We start from the raw sequence: 16680 nt of genomic DNA, 5'->3' as shown, positions 1-16680 counted from the left end.
ATCCTCACGATACGTACCGATACACATTATCCTGTTCTTAGCAGACATCAGCAAACTGAGGACCAGAGAAGTCTGAACAGCCTGTCCCACGCATGGGCTGGACAGAAGCAAGATTTAAAAGCCAGATTATCTGACTCTAAAGCCTGTCCAGGGGGCCCATTTCCCGAACAGCTAAATGTAGTTTTACATATATCATTTCACATGTTTTCAAGGTATTTTTATTAGGTAAGAAGAACAGAGATTGGCTCGGCAAAAATCTACTAAATCAAACGGTTCTACGAAAATCAATCAATCATCATCATCATCTAGAAACTGAGTGTTGTATGAGTTCCTGATAAAAGTCAGAAGGAAAATCAAAACGCAACAAAACACCCAACAAAACAAAACAAACCGGCACTAGGTTATGACATGCTCCAGGAACTTAAATTAAGCACACGCACACAAGTTCTTCCTCCTGAATAGCTCCAGTCCAATCCTCCTCCAGGACACTCTGTTAGAAGGATGGAGAAAGACTCCCCCCTCACAGTCAGCCTGTTTGCTTGCTCTCTTTGTGCCATGCTGAGGAGCCAGCGTGTTATTGCTGGCTGCCTGGAAAAGCCCGGGTGCCTGCTGAATTTCTTTCTTTCCCCTCCCCCACAAAACAAACACACAGCAGCTGAAGGCTTGGAGAAACAGTATTCACTCCTGTAGGGGGGCAGAATTTTTCTAGACACATGCAATGGACTTTTAGGAGCAGTAATACAAGACTTGGCTGGGCTTATATGGGAATCCTTTCCACACCTGTGGGGTTGTGCATGGACACACTTGCCATTAGCCAAAAGCTCATTACAAATGGCACTCAAGACGTACTCGCGTACTGAAAGACCCTTTGGTGTGAACCCAGAGCCCCCCAGCTCGCACACTTGCTCCAGGAACATGAGTTTCTGTTGGCCCTCACTGATCTGGTCAGACCGGCAAGAGAGAGCACGGTGGGCAGGGGGAAGTAAGAGCCAGATGGGGCGAAGGAGGAAAGGAGTTCGGGACGCAGTTTTCTCCTACCCCGAGTTACCTCACTAGGTTCAAAATGAAGTCTACTAAAAACTGAACTGCTCTGGCTAGAGAGTGGAACCAGTGAAAAATGAAGATTTTTAAATATTTAAGACCCCCTCTTTCTCCTGTCTGTTGTTAAAAGAAACTTCAGCGATTCTGCCTTGGCCATCAAAATGTCCTTCATTTTTCTGCTTTTGGGGCTTTTTTTTCAGTCTGGATGAGGCAGAGAAGAGAGTGGGAGGGAAGGAGAGGGGGGCTGGGAGCAGAAGTTTAACAAAGGATCACTTTAACAGAAACTACTGAGTAATCGCTCTGTCCTGGGCCAAGAATAACATCAGCTCAATGTCAGCAATTAGAATCAGGTCAGCTGGGCCTCACAGCCGGTGCGGACCTCCTCGCAGCCCCCCAGCACGAGGGCTACTCATGCTGATGTCACCAGCAGTCGCTGCTGCCCGAGAAAGTCCCCCGACGCAGCTGAAAGAAAAGTGTTCTAGCCTTCTTCGGGGGCAGGAAGCCGGAATGAGAAGGAAGGGGGTTAGCAATGAGTGTAAACCAGAGAGAAGACACACACCCGCATAGATCAACACATAACGGATTCATTTCACCACCCCGAGCCGACTTCTGTCACGTCTCCAACCACCCTGACAGTCCCGTGACATGAATGAATATATATGTGAAGCACCGGGAACAGGGCTGCGGCCACAGTGCTCACTGAATGTTGGCTATCACTATCAAAAACAAAGAGGGAGGAATCTGTCCCCTTACTTATCTTCTAGCCACCATAAAACTTGCAGCCGGAGCAGTGATCGCTGAGCAAAACGTACCCTGATAAGAAAAATGTACACGACGGTTCTCGAGTCTGGAAAACTTATTTATAAGGAGACTGTGGCAGATGGAGTGAACAAGATGGAAACAAAGTTCCTATAAAACAATGAGTGCCTGAAATTTTATAAGGCCAACACTAAGTTTTAACATTTTCGGTCACCCTGCCAAAGGACAGAGAACAAGTCACTGAAGAGGAGATGTTTGTAATCGCTTTCTCTGTAGCTCAATGGTTCTCCAAGTGTGGTCCCTCAAAGACAAACATTGGCATTACCTGGGGCAAAGGTTAGAACTGGAAATAATTGAGCCTCATTCCCAAACTTACTCAATCAGAAATGGGGTGGGGTTAGCGATCGGTGTTTTAACAGGCCCTCCAAGTGGCTCTGTTGCTCATAATCAGGGGTCCACAAACTAGGGCTTGTTAGACAAATCCGGCCTGTTGCCTGTTTTTAATAAATACATTTTCACGGGAGAAGAGCCACACTCATTCATTTCCATACTGTCTACGGCTGTTTCCATCTTACCGTGGCAAAGCTGAGTAGTGGCCACAGAGACTCTATGGACTACGAAGCCTTAAGTATTTACTATCCGGCCATTTACAAAAAAAAGTTTACTGACCCCTGTCTGACTTAGGATGATTTCTTTAAAACTGCTGGTTTTACTCATCAGTGTGTAAAAGTGCATGGTTTCCATTTTGCCTTACTTTGTTTATCCTGCTCTCTGTCAAATGGACCAGATTACATCTATTTCCTTGTTCCTCAGTCCCTGGAAATCCTGCCCATGGCTCTCGGTGACTTCCTCTCCGATGCCCATGTTACAGTTCCAGTCTCACTCTTTTTTTTTTTTTTTTTAAGATTTTATATATTTATTTGACAGAGAGAAACACAGCGAGAGAGGAACACAAGCAAGGAGACGGGAGAGGGAGAAGCAGGCTTCCTGCCAAGCAAGAAGCCCGAAGCGGGGCTCGATCCCAGGACCCCAGGATCATGACCTGAGCTGAAGGCAGATGCTTAACGACTGAGCCACCCTGGTGCCCCTAGTTGAAGTGGATTCAGTGCATGACACTTTCTCAGTTTATGAGTGCAACGCCAGACAGAGATGAAGATCAAACCTTACGCGGCATGAATGGTTAGAGATGTCTATTTCCGAACATATCCCGAATCAGAGTTTCCCTTCTTGAAATCAATACCTTTAATAAGCTGGCTACCTAAGTGCAGAAAGGGATGGAGAACTTCCTCTATGTGTAATGCAAGAAAGGTTGCATGATGTTTCCCAAAAATATTTTTAGAGAATCACTATGAAAGCCACAGTCCATGCATAAAATCAATATAATTCGATATGCTACAGTACAATAGAACAGAAAGCCCCCTTTAATGACCCGATCCACAGGTATCTCTTATGGCTGAATGTTAAGTAAATTAGATTCCAATTCTACCCTCCAACAGACAATTAACCAAATTGTTACTTATATCAATGGCAATGGATAGTTCAGAAGAATGAATCCAAAACATAAGGAGTTCATCAGAGAAACCATCTCTATTAACCCAAGGGCAGAAACACAGAGAATGCGAAGCAGGCTTCCATCAACTATGTGGTGATAATTATAATGGTTGAGTCTAGCACAGCCATAAGGTAGGCTAGAAAAAGAGGCTTAAAATCCAGGGGACATTTAATATCTTATTTGCTATTTTCTTAGTTATAAAACTCTTCAAGCTACGAATTTAGTTTCTTTAGCTCTCCCATAGTCCCAGAACCTCACCCTGACTCATTTTTACCTAAATCGGCTATGGGTTAGAAGAACAGAGGGAAGAAACAAATGATGGTATAAACCTATATAAAATTATGATGAATGCTTTTCTGTTCCCTCTCCAGGAGACACGAGATAACTCCCTTCTTGGGAGTTCTAACTCCTCCCTAAGACAGATACTCTGACAGATTCTAAAAACATGTTTTCCATATACTTCATAGTTCAGTGAAACTAAACCAGTATAATCCTCACTGGAAAAAAAAAAAAATCCACACAAGAGCAGTACTCTGAATTTTCAAAGGAATGTGAGTCACTGGAAGTTAATCAAAAGAATGAGAAGGGCTTTTACATGAAGCAGTTTCTAAAAGTGGAAATCAGTAAAATGGTCTCTCTTTCCCCCAAACTTCAATGCCCCACAATCACTTTAAAAATCATCACCATTTCAAGGTATGGAAGCATGAAAAGGGCCCGACTGTCTAGATTCATTAGATCATCGATTATGCTCACGTAAGGGAAATGAGGCTGTTTCTGAGACCTCTGCTGTCCAGGATCTGATTAAGCTGGCATTCTCAAGTACCCTGCATGATGAGAAGTTCAGAAGTTCACAAGGTTTAAGAAATTAAATAGATTTAAAAAAATCTAAGATAACATTTATATCTACAATTCTGAAATGTAAACTGCCTATCCCAAGGACTTTCTAAAGGAGGATGGAGGGCAGTGTGGTGATCAAAATGAGATGCTACATTCCATGCTTCCCAGGTAAGGAGTCTGGATTTTCCTCCAGTAAAAATGACCTACTGAACTACTTCACAACTACTGACATTTGCAATTTCTCATAAATTACACTGAGTTAATATAATATAGAGAGCACACCAGCATAGAATGAGATGAGCACGTAGTGAATGAAATAAAAATAATAAAATGTCTGGATCTGGACAACAGCTGAAAAGGTTAAGTAGACACAGACAGCATAATGGCAATTGCTTTATTTAGAGGAGAAGAAAAAACTTTGGGAAACGCTGCCTTAGCCCTTGAGTGAATATTAATTTTGCACAAACTAATGCACACTACGTATTACATGTTTATAAGAGCAAATAGTAAGAAATCAAACGGATATATTTCTTCAAGTAACCAGATAAAAGGGCAGCTCATGGAATCAGCACTGATTTAGCCCAAAACAACATGTAGAACGTAGTAATTGATTCTAATGATAATCCTGAAATCATCAAGAAAAAGTTAATGCTATAAGGGCTGAATTTTTGTGAAGTCATACTTTCCCTGTAATTTGGGCCCCACTGACACACTAGTACCATGCACTTACACAGCTCCCTCGTGCATACCCTCAGGAGTTTCTGTCACTGTAGCGACAATGAAGAGGAAACCAATGTTTCACAAGTTTTGTGTACTGTCAAACCAGAAGACCAAAAGCCAAACTTACGTCCATTTCCTATGAGAAGAACTTGAAACATTATTTATACCTTGAAAATTCTGATAGGTCATGAAGGATTAACGTGTGCTTATGTGAACCAAGTGTGTAATGATAAGGGAATAGTACATTTAGAAAAAAAAAATTGCTTCAAAGGCTAACTCTTAGGTAGATGGAAAGTAGATCCTCTGGGAGCTTACTGAATTACCACCATGCAACAGAAAGGGGAAACGCTCAAGAGATTTCTAAAGAAAAAATATTCAAAGGAACGAAAACGTCAAAACTGGATCAGTGTTACATCCCAGCGAAGCCAACATCATGGCTTCAGAACATTTCTTCCGTTAGAGGAGACTCTCCAAGAGTTGTCCGAGCCATGGGGGTGTTGGTAAACCCTGGGGAAAGTGTTCCTACCTTTCCCACGGATCTTACTCCACCCCTCCACACCCACCCCCGACCCCTCTTAGAAGGACGATCCTAGCACATGGAAAAGCCGTATCTGAATCACCTGGTGCCGGGCTCGACTCTGGTCCAGAAGCTGCTGGGACTGAAGTTTCTGTTGTTCAAGCTGCTGCAGGGCAAAGTGGAGTTGGTAGCTGCCCGCCGTGGGGTGGTACTTGTGCTGCGGGACCACCCCTGTAGCCTTGCTATACGCGTTGTTTTCTACCTCTCCCTCCCAGGCAAAGCCACCTGTTTGAAGGCTCCTGGAAAGAAAAGAAAGCAGATTTCTTAAGAGAGGTTGTAGGAACAACGTAACAGAAAAGAGAAGTATCACAGGTGGTATTTTTCCTGTGTAGAGCCAGGCACAGTGCGGGATTACAAATCTACTTGTGTGATAAATGATCTGAACTGTATCTCCGTGAAGACAAAGTCAGGGTCAGCTCTGCTCTCCGTTCTAGTCGTAGCACTTATCCCGAGGCCTGGCACGTGCTCCGTGTACAGTATCTGGTGAAGGTTAAATAATGTATCCGGTGAAGGTTAAATAATGAAAATAGTTCCTTCAGTTCCCCTGTGATGGCCACAGGGCTTCCGAGAGGAGCCAGGAGCTTCCGGTGTAGGATGGCAAGCTAAATGTCAGGTAGGGACAGAGGCCAGTCATCTTCTCTAAAGTCAACTTCAAATATATAGGGGTGAATTATACAGAATTCATGGTTTTTCTTAACCACCCATTAGTGAGCTCATGCATCCCTCACGGGATAAAATAACTGGTCTGAGAAGATTCTTTTTTCATTATTCTAAATTTACCTCCGTGGAGTCCCCAGCCAAGCTGAGGATTAGCCTGTGCGTCTGAAGAAGGTGAAGGGCTGGTGGCCTTTGGGACTGTTCAGTACCCATGCTAGGCTCTTTATTATATACTCTGACTTTCTTTGTTGCCCACATTCCAAAGTTTTAGATTCTGGTGACCATGTCTGTGTATATCCCAGCTGAAGTCTTCATAACTACAGGCCTACACTTGCCCTCTCAGTCTGTTTCTTCCAAGCAGAAAAGTCCCCATTTATACCACTCCATACCCATTAGGATGGCGACTGTTAAAAATAAAACAAATGAAAAAAAAAAACAAATGCTGGCCAGTGTGAGGAAACACCGGAACTCCTGTGCATTGCTGGTGGGCACATGAAACGGTGTAGCTCCTGTAGAAAACATGCCGGCAGTTCCTCAGAATGCAAAACACAGGACTGCCAAGTGATCCGGCAATTCCCCCCCACCCGCCAGGTACGTATCCCAAAGAGGGGCCTCAGACACTTGTACACCAATGTTCACAGCAGCATTATTCCCAACAGCCAAAAGGTGAACACATCAACAGGTGAATGGATAAACAAAATGTGATCTATACATACAATGAAATATTACCCTTAGAAAAGAAAGAAATATTGACATGTTACAACATGGATGAACCCTGGGGACAACATACTACATGAAATAAGTCTATCACTAAAGGACCAAAGTTGCATGATTTCACTTTTGTCAGGTCCCTAGGAGAGTTAAGTTCATAGAAACAGAAAGTAGAATGGTGGTTGCTGGGGCTGGGGAGATAGTAGAATTGTGAGTTACTGCTTAGTGGGTATTGAGTTTTTAATTTGGGATGACAAGAAAGTTCTGGAATGGATGGTGGTGATGCCTGCACCAACTGTGAATGTACTATATGCCACTGAATTATACACTTAGAAATGGTAAATTTTAGGTTGTATGTATTTCCTCACTGTTTTTAAAAAAAGGTCCCCATTAATTTTTAGAACAGTCTTACCTGGCAGCCCTTTTCTCTCATTTTTGGTTCTCCTCTGGACCTTCTTCAACAAACCCGTGCTTTGTTTTGTTTCCTTTTTGAAGTACAGTGACCAGGAAATTGTACACAGATAAAACAAGAAGAACTTCCTAGTCAGCAATCTTACCCCATCGGGGCTTAAAAAAAGGAAATAGTGCCGAACTGAAGAGAAGTAGTCATAGTGATTTAAATCATCCTGCCGTCATTTCCTCTGCAAATTTCCTTTGGCATTAGGGCCATTTCAATGGCAGAGAGGCAGCAACACTGGGGTTATGTTGACCTTCCTGAGGCCTGACCTATAGGCCACCTAGTTCTTTACAGCCTGATCCCTAATGACCCCAACAGGACCCTGGGGAAAGGACCAAGGTAGAATGTCTGCTGAGTCCAGGAGCCCAGGCTTCTCTCTCGTCCATGTCCTCCCACATTACTTCATCGGTTCAGGGGTCTGCTTTGGCTTCTCTGACTCTCTTGAAGGGATTTCCAAATACCCAGCTAAGGGAAAGTCTGTGTAATGTACTCTGAAGTCCGCGGACGAAGGGTTTACTCCTCACACCCTCTCACCTCTGACAGGTCATCTCCTCCCACAGTTCGGCTCCCCTAGTTCAGTGGCACAAACACATGCTTTTGGCTAATCTTCTCGGAGAACACTACCAAACAGCTCAGAGCTTCTTTATGAATTTTTCGGAGTATGACATCTGATCTTCAAGGATCCCGCAGTGCAGGCTGTTCTGTAGTTGAAAAGACAGGATCCTTCCCAAGGGACTTCCAGAGATACAGGCCAGTGACTGAACAGAAGTAAGTACCTAAATACGCAAGTGAAATGTTCCCATTTATTCCACAAAGTGCTGAGTGGGAGTCGAACAGGAGTTACAGGGGGAGGAAAGGAGAAGCCAGAGGAAGCTGGTATCTCTCTTCTCATTAGTGAGGGAAGAGAAAAGCTTAGTGCAGAGAACGTGCACGAAACAACTGAGCCCCGTGGGGAACCGCGCGGGCTCCGAGTGGAAGGGGTGGTGGAGAAAGGCATCAGGTAGAACCTAGAGAAGGGAGGAGGCAGGAGCGGGGGGTCCACTGAACGAATGAGCACGCGGGAAGAGACAGATGGAACAGCAGGAACGGCCCCGCTGAATAACTTTGAGATTTCCATCAAATAGGGCAGATACTCAAATTTAGAATGAAACTATTATTTGGATAGCTGCACCGAAAGTCAGAAAATTCATCAATTGCGATTCTACTTCCAGTTCTGGCTTGATGGTTATAGAAGTTTTTAGCCACGAGTAGCCATCTAGACTCAGGAGTTAGATAGTAAAGGGTTTTTGTAACGACGTTACAGCTATTATGTCAAAATTCATCTCACTTGCAGGCTAGATGGGTTTTGTTTCCTAAAAGCGGCTTATTAATGCCCTCTTGTTGTACACCGGAAATCAGAGTGATGAGGCCCTCTTATACAAAAAGGACCAGGGACAGATTCTCAGGTGTGTGTCCACAAAGCAGGGGTCTGTGAGTGTCAGGGGTAGGACAGAGGGTAAGAGAAGGTCATATAAGAGACTACAGATAAGAGATCTGTCCATCCAACCATACACATAGTGTACAGACTACAGTATCATAAACTTTTACAGTAACAGCTGTTTTTAATCGCATCAGTAACCTAAGCCCAGTCTCCAAATGACAAAAGAAAGTTTCTCAAACAAGCAGAAACTTTTACCAGAGGCAGGAATTTTTAGAGTGCACCCGGGTAGGGGCAGGAGTGCTCAGCTGTGCAAGGCAATGTGGTGGGAAACTTGCTTGCATGGAGTGATGCTGGTGGTACCCAGGCCAGGGCATCTCACAATTAAAGCACAAGCCTCTCGGGTTTATAATATGCAAGTTCTACAGCGACGGACTCAGAGGAAGTCAGGTGCACTCTCATTTGCACTTTACCTGAGATTACATATCTCTGTATTCCCTTCTACGGCATCGAATAGTTTCCATTTCCAGCCAAAATCCGTCCTGAACCTTGATTCATTGTAGTCTACTAGCAATATATTTTCTACCGCCATCAAAATTTTGAGCTTTAATTATTTTCTCTGGTTTTTATGTTATTCTTTGCTCAATACTAAAATATAATATGGTACATACTCCTGGCAAATAACTTCTAAGAGTTTTATATTATTTCTAGAACAGAGTAGAGACAGCCAAGAAAATTAGCTGTGGAAATGCTCCAAATGTCTAACATTTGACTCAAATTCAAAGATTCAAAAGCAAACTATGCTGTATTTCGCCTTTACTACTTATGTAGCTAATAGGCAACAATATGGCAAATTTTTCTGAACATCACCTTCTCTCATTAGCCCGCTCATTTAGAACTTCATCTCCCTTTCTGTATTACACTGTGGCATGGCAGGGTTGAATGTTTCTCCATTTAACTCCAGCCAATACAGATCTTCTCCTCTGCTTTAATATGTTCCATCAAATGGATGTTGGTTGTAAGGAACTTGCAGGCACTGGTTTTTATAATGGGCTGGTTTTCAGCAAAGCAATCACCAGGCTTTCGGATCTTCTGAGACTGATGTGATGGTCCTACAGAGTGTGATCCCGCAGTCCATGGCCCCAGCATCCTCCACCCAGTTCCAGCAAGACTTGAGTTGCCATGTGTAGGGAGGGTTGGGAAGTGTGTGGATATAGAAGATATAAAGGACAACAGAGGCTACGTTTTCTTTGTTTACAAATTCTCAGTCCCAAAGTAATCGCAGCACCTAGTGAGTGCCACGATGGACATCTTACAGATGAGAGCAGGGCCCCCAAGCAGAACAAAGCAGTGCGGGCCAGAATTAGAAAGCTTTGAGATCAGAGAGGCATCACGCAGGGTAGTGTAGGGACTTCTCTTGGCTTTAGGGGATGTTTCCAAGGACAAAATTAGAGTGATTCTGCATGGACTGTTGCGTGTCCCATCCCCAGTGCCTCCCAGGGCAGCTGGAATAGGGCCATATTCATAACGATCACACAGGGAAGAACAAAGCAGCGAAGGGTCCTCTCCACTAGGGCCTGCATTACGCTAACTTCTCTGTGTCAACTGTTGTCATCTGTGACATGCGGCTAGGGCAGTAAAGCCCTATTTGAAGAGCTGTGTGGGTTCAAGAGCTAACAGAAGTGAAAGTACCGGCATCCTGGAAAGGCTCCAACAGCCTATCACCACCACGAATACTACGATTATTACTATTCTTCCCCCTACCAAACGATTCCATTTGACGGCTGCCCTACAGTCCTTCGAGGTAGTACACAGAAAACACGAATTCAGTCATTCACCTTCAGAGGATTCTGTGTTGCCAAGTTAGCACAACACAGCCATCGGCACGGTATTAGTTGTGAAGTCAACCGGGCGCTGGCTTACTAAAAACTCTCTACCCACTCAGTCTATTTGACAATTACGGCAGACAAGCTCTGCTGAACAGCATCCTCTAAAGGTTATTACAATTGTGCTACAACCGCTGTATGCCGCGGGCCAGAACAGGTTATCTGGAAAGTGATGAAATCTGCCTCCTCTTCAGTCCACTAAACAGTGGGAGGGGAGGGGGGGGCAGAGGCACATATATCTTTTTATGCATTCAGTTTTTTGCTCAAATCTACTTCCTGCTCCTCCATCAGAGCTGATCGCCCCTGCCGTCTACTCTTTACTGGCAATCTCAGAAAAAGGACTGTTTATACCTTCCTGTCCTAACCTCCTCCCCAGGCTCTTTCAGCCGGACCTCCACCCATATAAAGGTGGTGGCTGCCTTTTTCTGCTCTGGAGGGGGCTCCACTTAGAGTCTGAGTGAGCTGCACAGACCTCTGGGACTCTCCTTCAAAACTCCTGAGCCCAAAGGGAAGTCCTATTCTTCAGTCTCAGAAGTAATGAACTAGAACCCTCTTGGTTTTTATGTCGCTCCCTCATTCTCCATTCTGGATGTTATCTCTCCTGTAGTTAAATCAGAGGCAAAGCCCAAAAAATACTCGAAAGCATCTGTGACTTCTGCTTCTGAACAAGCTCTAGAAAGTTTTAAGAGACTGTCATTCCTACCTTAACACAAAGAACAAGCTGAATAAGCCACTAAAACATTCTTACTTCAAACCCAACAAAATGCTGAGGATGTGCAGAAACCTTAACGGATGAAATTCCAGGATATGACAAGCCTCAAGCTTTCAGCCAGAATGAACCCCTCGAAGGAGGAGGTATCTGCCACAGATAAGGGTTAAGGCACCACTGCCTAACTTTTGACAAGCTCAACCTGCTTGGGGGATGGTATGATATATTAGACTCCTTGCAGCCCAGCTACAGAGTGAGTCTGTGGCCACCCACTAATTCTTTCACCAAGTGCATGGGGAGACCGAAGGCTGGAGATGGGGCAGGAGACCGACCCAAGTCCCTTTCAGTGAAACGTGTATATTATTCTTTGACCTTCACCAAAACTCAATAAGGAATAGTCTAAAAGTTAGTGGTAATATAGAATCTGAAACCAAATCAATGAACTTTTCATACTCTGTTGGTTTATCCTGCACTTTGAATGGATCTTTCTATTTATACAAGATTTTATAATGCATGCATGAGCCTTTAGGAGTAATGGTTCACTGAGTTATGCAGACCTTCCAAATGTTGACACACTTCATTATACAATATAAAAAAATTACATGTGTTAATATTACTCAATCACATCAGAAAAGTCTTCTAGTATTAGGAAGCTATCAAATCCATAATGGTGGATACAAGTTTTCCACAATTCTAATTTTTTTGTGAAACCTAGAATTTTATCACTGACAACAAATACCGTCAGTTGTTTTCCTGAAAGTGCTCAGTTCACTGTTTATTTTTGAGAAAATACCTGCCACACATCTAAATCTGAGCAACCAGAGTTCATCTACCAGTTGTTCTTTCAAGTGAAAATGTTTAATGAGAAAAGCAGCTAGTCTGGACTGTAATTCAGACAGTCCCACAAGTGCTTTTCCTTGAGATGACAATCACACAGGACACAGAAGTGCTCTCTATGTACTTCCTATTTTGTCAGACAGAACATGAAAAAGATATGTGATCCAGAGTTGAGATTTCATAATTATTATTGCATAACAAGGATTTTCTTAAGTAGCACTGGCATTTCTCTTGTAACTACAAATGCTCTCGTGGTAAAGTTTACCATGATTACTACTATAGTTTGGTGCCACAGCCTTAATTTGTACTAAGGCATGAGGAGTTTTATAAAAACACCATTGTTTTTGCACCATGTGCAAATGCCAACTTAGTGAAAAAGGCAAAAAATGTCTTAGAGCTACAATGGGAAACATTTTGACCCTACTGTGTTCCTCAAAGAGTCTTGAGGACCAACCCTTGCCCTTTCTTCCTGCCGCCCCCCACACCCAGAAGAGCACTTTGTGAACCACAAACCTGTTGCAACAGAGTCCGGGGACAGGGGAGAAGAGAGAGCGCGACTGGAAGAGGACTCAGCTACTTGAAAAGCTGACATCCAGGATGAAAAGCAGACAGTTCATGTGGTTCAGAAAACTAACCACATGATTGTAAAGCATAAAAGGGTCTTTAGAATCTTACTGGTGCTCACATTCTGCTCTCAAAACATCTGAAGTCAGAGGTGAACTGGAATCTCACTAAGGTTGCAACGAAGTCCAGACCCAGCTTAGTTACCAATTAGATCAGCTCAACCCCTTCTCGTCCTGCCCTCCTTTCATACATTAGCAGCCTGAGAAAAGGATAAGCATGTCTTTTCTGGGGGGTGGGAGGTAATACTTTTAACTTACTAACTTAAGACTTTGATTTTATATAAAATATCTAGCACACCATTAATAATTATAAAAGTCATGCAGAAGCAAGAAAATGTGATCCATGAGAGAAAACAGTCAATAGACGGGCACTGAGAGATGGCACAAATGTTGGACTTAACAGACATGGGCTTCAAAATAACCATGATAAATATGTAATAGGGTCTAGTGTAAAAGGTGGGCAACATGTATAAACAGACGGGGAACTTCAACAGAAATTTTTATTTAAAAAAAGAACCAAACAAGAACCTGAGAAGTGAAAAAACACAAAATCAGAAATGAAGAATTCATTCAAAATGCTTAATAGCAGACTGAACGCAATAGAGGAGAACACGTAATATATATAAAATTGGAATCCCAGAAGGCAAAGAGAGAGAATGGGGCAGAAGAAATGTTTAAAGAGATAAATGCTGAGAATTTCCCAAAGCTGATGGAAGACATTAACTTACAAACCTTAGAAGCTCAGCACATCCCGAGCAGGGTAAGTACAAAGAAATCTACACGTGGAGAATTCGCCAGGATAGTCCAAATGCTGGGCCACAAAATAAGTCCCAATAAAAATCAAAGGATCAAAATCCAGAGTATAGTCTGACTAGAATTTTACTAAATTAAAAATCAGTAATAATATATCTAGAAAATTCCAAAATATTTGGAAATTAAACAACACACTTCTAAATAATCTATAAATTAAGGAAGAAGTCACAAGACAAATTTAAAAGTGTATCCAACTGAATGGTAATGAAAACACAAACAAAATCAAAGAGTACTTAAATAGTCTTAAATGTCTATATTAGAAAAGAAATGTATAAAATTAACAATCAAGCTCCTACCTTAAGAAGCTAGAAAAAAGCAAGTTAAACAAACAGTAAGTAGAATAAAAAACAGGATAATATTAAGAGCAGAAATCAATACAGCAATTAAACAAGGATGCCATCAGACTGAGGCGGCTCTAAGCCTTGGCAGCCTACATAAACAAACCAAAACCTAAGCCAGTGTCAAGGCACTCAAGTCTGAGAAAATGATATTTAAGAACAGTCAATCACAAACAGCTTACTAGGCTTTCCCACATAAGGCAACTGCTTAAGCTGTAGTCAATCAAGTAATTTCCTGGCTTTACTTTAAAAAAAAAAAAAAAAAAAAAAAGCCCTGCCCTTAGTTCCTGCTGGTAGATTGCTCCTAGCCATTTTCAGCTTGTCACTGCCCAATTAAAATCAATGTTTGCTCCAATGAACTCTTCCAAATCTTAATATACTTCAGTTTATTTTTTAACACAATGGAATAAAAAATAGGCAGAAAATAACAACAAAATCAAAGGTGGCTATTGGAAAAGACTTTAGAAGTTGATAAGTGCCAAGCAAGCTGATCACAAAGAGAAAAAGGACATAAATTATTAATATCAGGAATGAAGAAGAACATCATAGAGTCTATCGATATCAAAAGTACAACATAATATTATGAATAGCTCTATGCCAAATATTCAACAACTCAGATAAAATGAAGAAATCCTTGGAAATACAACTTATTAAAAGTGACACGATGAGAGAAAGTCTAAATAGCTCTCTTGATATAAATATGTATATAAAGAAATTTAACTTGTAATCAAAAACCTTTTTTTACAAAGAAACCTTAAGCCCAGATGGTTTCAATGAATTCTATCAAACATTTAAAGAAGAAATAACCCTACTCTTTCACAAAATCTTCCAGAAATAAAGGAGAGAGGGGAAAAATTCCCAACTTATTATATTATGTTAACATAAAACATGACAAAGACATTCCAAGAAAATTACAGGTCAATATGCCCAATGAACATATACACAAGAGGCTTTAACAAAATATTAGCAAATAAAACCAATCAATCCTTATCTATCTTCTATATAAAAAATCTACTTCCTATAAAAAATTAGATCATATATCATGACCAAGTGGTATTTGCCACAGGAATAGTTTTAAGATTCAAAAATCAATCATGTAATTCACCACTTAAAAAGAATAAAGAAGAAAATCATAATAAAACATTATAAGAGGGTATAATGCATTGGACAAAATGCAACAGCCATTCATGACAGAAACTCTTAGTAAACAATAACAGAAAGAAAGGTTCTCAATCTAATAAAGTATATCTAATAATATATAATAAAGTATATCTATAAAAATCTATGGTTAACATCATACTTATTAGTGAAACACTGAACTCTTTCCCTTTAAGAACAGGAATAAAGGAAGGGTGCTTTCTCTCACCACTTCTATTCAAAATTAGTAATGGAATACATAGCCAGTGTCATAAGACAAGAAAAAAAAAACTGCCATTATTCATAGATGTGATTATTTACATAGAAAATCCTATGAATTTTATAAAAACACTGGGAATAAGGTTGCAGAAATCAAGGTCCATAAACAAAATACAATTATATTTTTAAATGCCAGTAAGACACAATAGGAAAATTAAATTTTAGAATGAAAATTAAATTTTAGAATGCAATACAATTTGTAATCTCATAAAAACACACCAAATATATAGAAATAAATATACTAGAGAAAGTATAAATCTCTACACTGAGTTTATAGAACATTAATGAGAAATATTCAACAAAATCTAAATAAATATATAGGTATACTATGTTAATCCATCAGAAGACTCAATATTGTTAAGATATTTATACTACATCAGATACTGTTTTTTTGTAGTTCCACGATTTCCATCTGGAATCTGTCTTGAGATTTCCTCTGATTCACTGAAGCATATTTTCCTTTACATCCTTATTTATAGTTATAATAGCCACTTTAAAATCCTTTACTATTAATTCCAACATCTGAGCCTTCTTAAGACTGGCCCCACCTTTTATTCTATGAATGGGTCATATTTTCCTGTTTTTTCAGATGCTGAATAATTTCATATTGTAACTTGGACACTGTGGAATGTTATAAATACTGGATCGTATTATACTGCTCCAAAGACCAAGTGTGTGTTTTAAGCAGGCAGTTAACTTGACTGAACTCCAGCTGCAATTCTGTCTTTCCCTCAGTGGGCTGAGGCTCAGATCTATGTGCAGTTCTTTTAGCTTTAACTGTGTAGTCAGGATATACCCTCCTTTCTGCTTGCCTCATGCCAGGGTTCTCCGCTTACTCACCAAGAGGCATGGCTGTCCTGAACTCCATCCTCTGGTTTGTCAAGCCAGTTACTGGGGATTTCTACCGAAGTTCTAATAGCAAACTGTGACCTGACTTCAGGTTAAAAGGCAATAAATAAAAGTCAAAGCTCACTTCTTGCAGTTCCTTTCCTCTAAATGTTCATCTCCTTCTTCTGAACACTGGCTACTCCAGTGTGTGCCAGCTTTTGTTTACCTTTTACTGCCTTCAGGTAGTTGTATTTTGTATTTTATCCAGTGGGCTGATCAGATAAAAACTTAATCAACCACTACCAGAACTGGAAACTGCCCCCAACAGAGCTACAGATCCAATGCAATCACAAGATGGGAATGGGAGGGAGACAAACCATAAGTGACTCTTAATCTCACAAAACAAACTGAGGGTTGCTGGGGGAAGGGGGTTGGGAGGGGGGGTGGGGTGATGGACATTGGGGAGGGTGTGTGCTATGGTGAGTGCTGTGAAGTGTGTAAA

The 16680-nt window shown here is 41.4% G+C and overlaps 1 protein-coding gene across 8 annotated transcripts in view; it reads right to left on the bottom strand.

The window, feature by feature from the left end:
- TTLL5 (tubulin tyrosine ligase like 5) overlaps positions 1-16221 on the bottom strand; it is a 96092-nt gene extending 79871 nt beyond the window's left edge. For all 8 annotated transcript variants that reach the window (XR_004381294.1, XR_004381292.1, XR_004381295.1 and 5 more), the window contains exons 1-2: positions 16151-16221; positions 5530-5725 (exon numbers count right to left, since the gene is read on the bottom strand). Coding sequence is in view for 4 of the 8 variants with exons in the window: in XM_032846229.1 (XP_032702120.1) it covers positions 5530-5725; positions 16151-16167 (213 nt within the window). In the remaining 4 variants the exon portion in view is untranslated. The remainder of the gene's footprint in view (positions 1-5529; positions 5726-16150) is intronic.
- Positions 16222-16680: the final 459 nt, after the last annotated feature.

The sequence above is a fragment of the Lontra canadensis genome, unplaced genomic scaffold, assembly GCF_010015895.1.
Source record: "Lontra canadensis isolate GAN:19392208 unplaced genomic scaffold, GSC_riverotter_1.0 scaffold173, whole genome shotgun sequence".
NCBI lineage: Eukaryota > Metazoa > Chordata > Mammalia > Carnivora > Mustelidae > Lontra > Lontra canadensis.
Note: the sequence above shows the minus strand (reverse complement) of the source record. Positions and strands in the feature narration are given on the sequence as shown.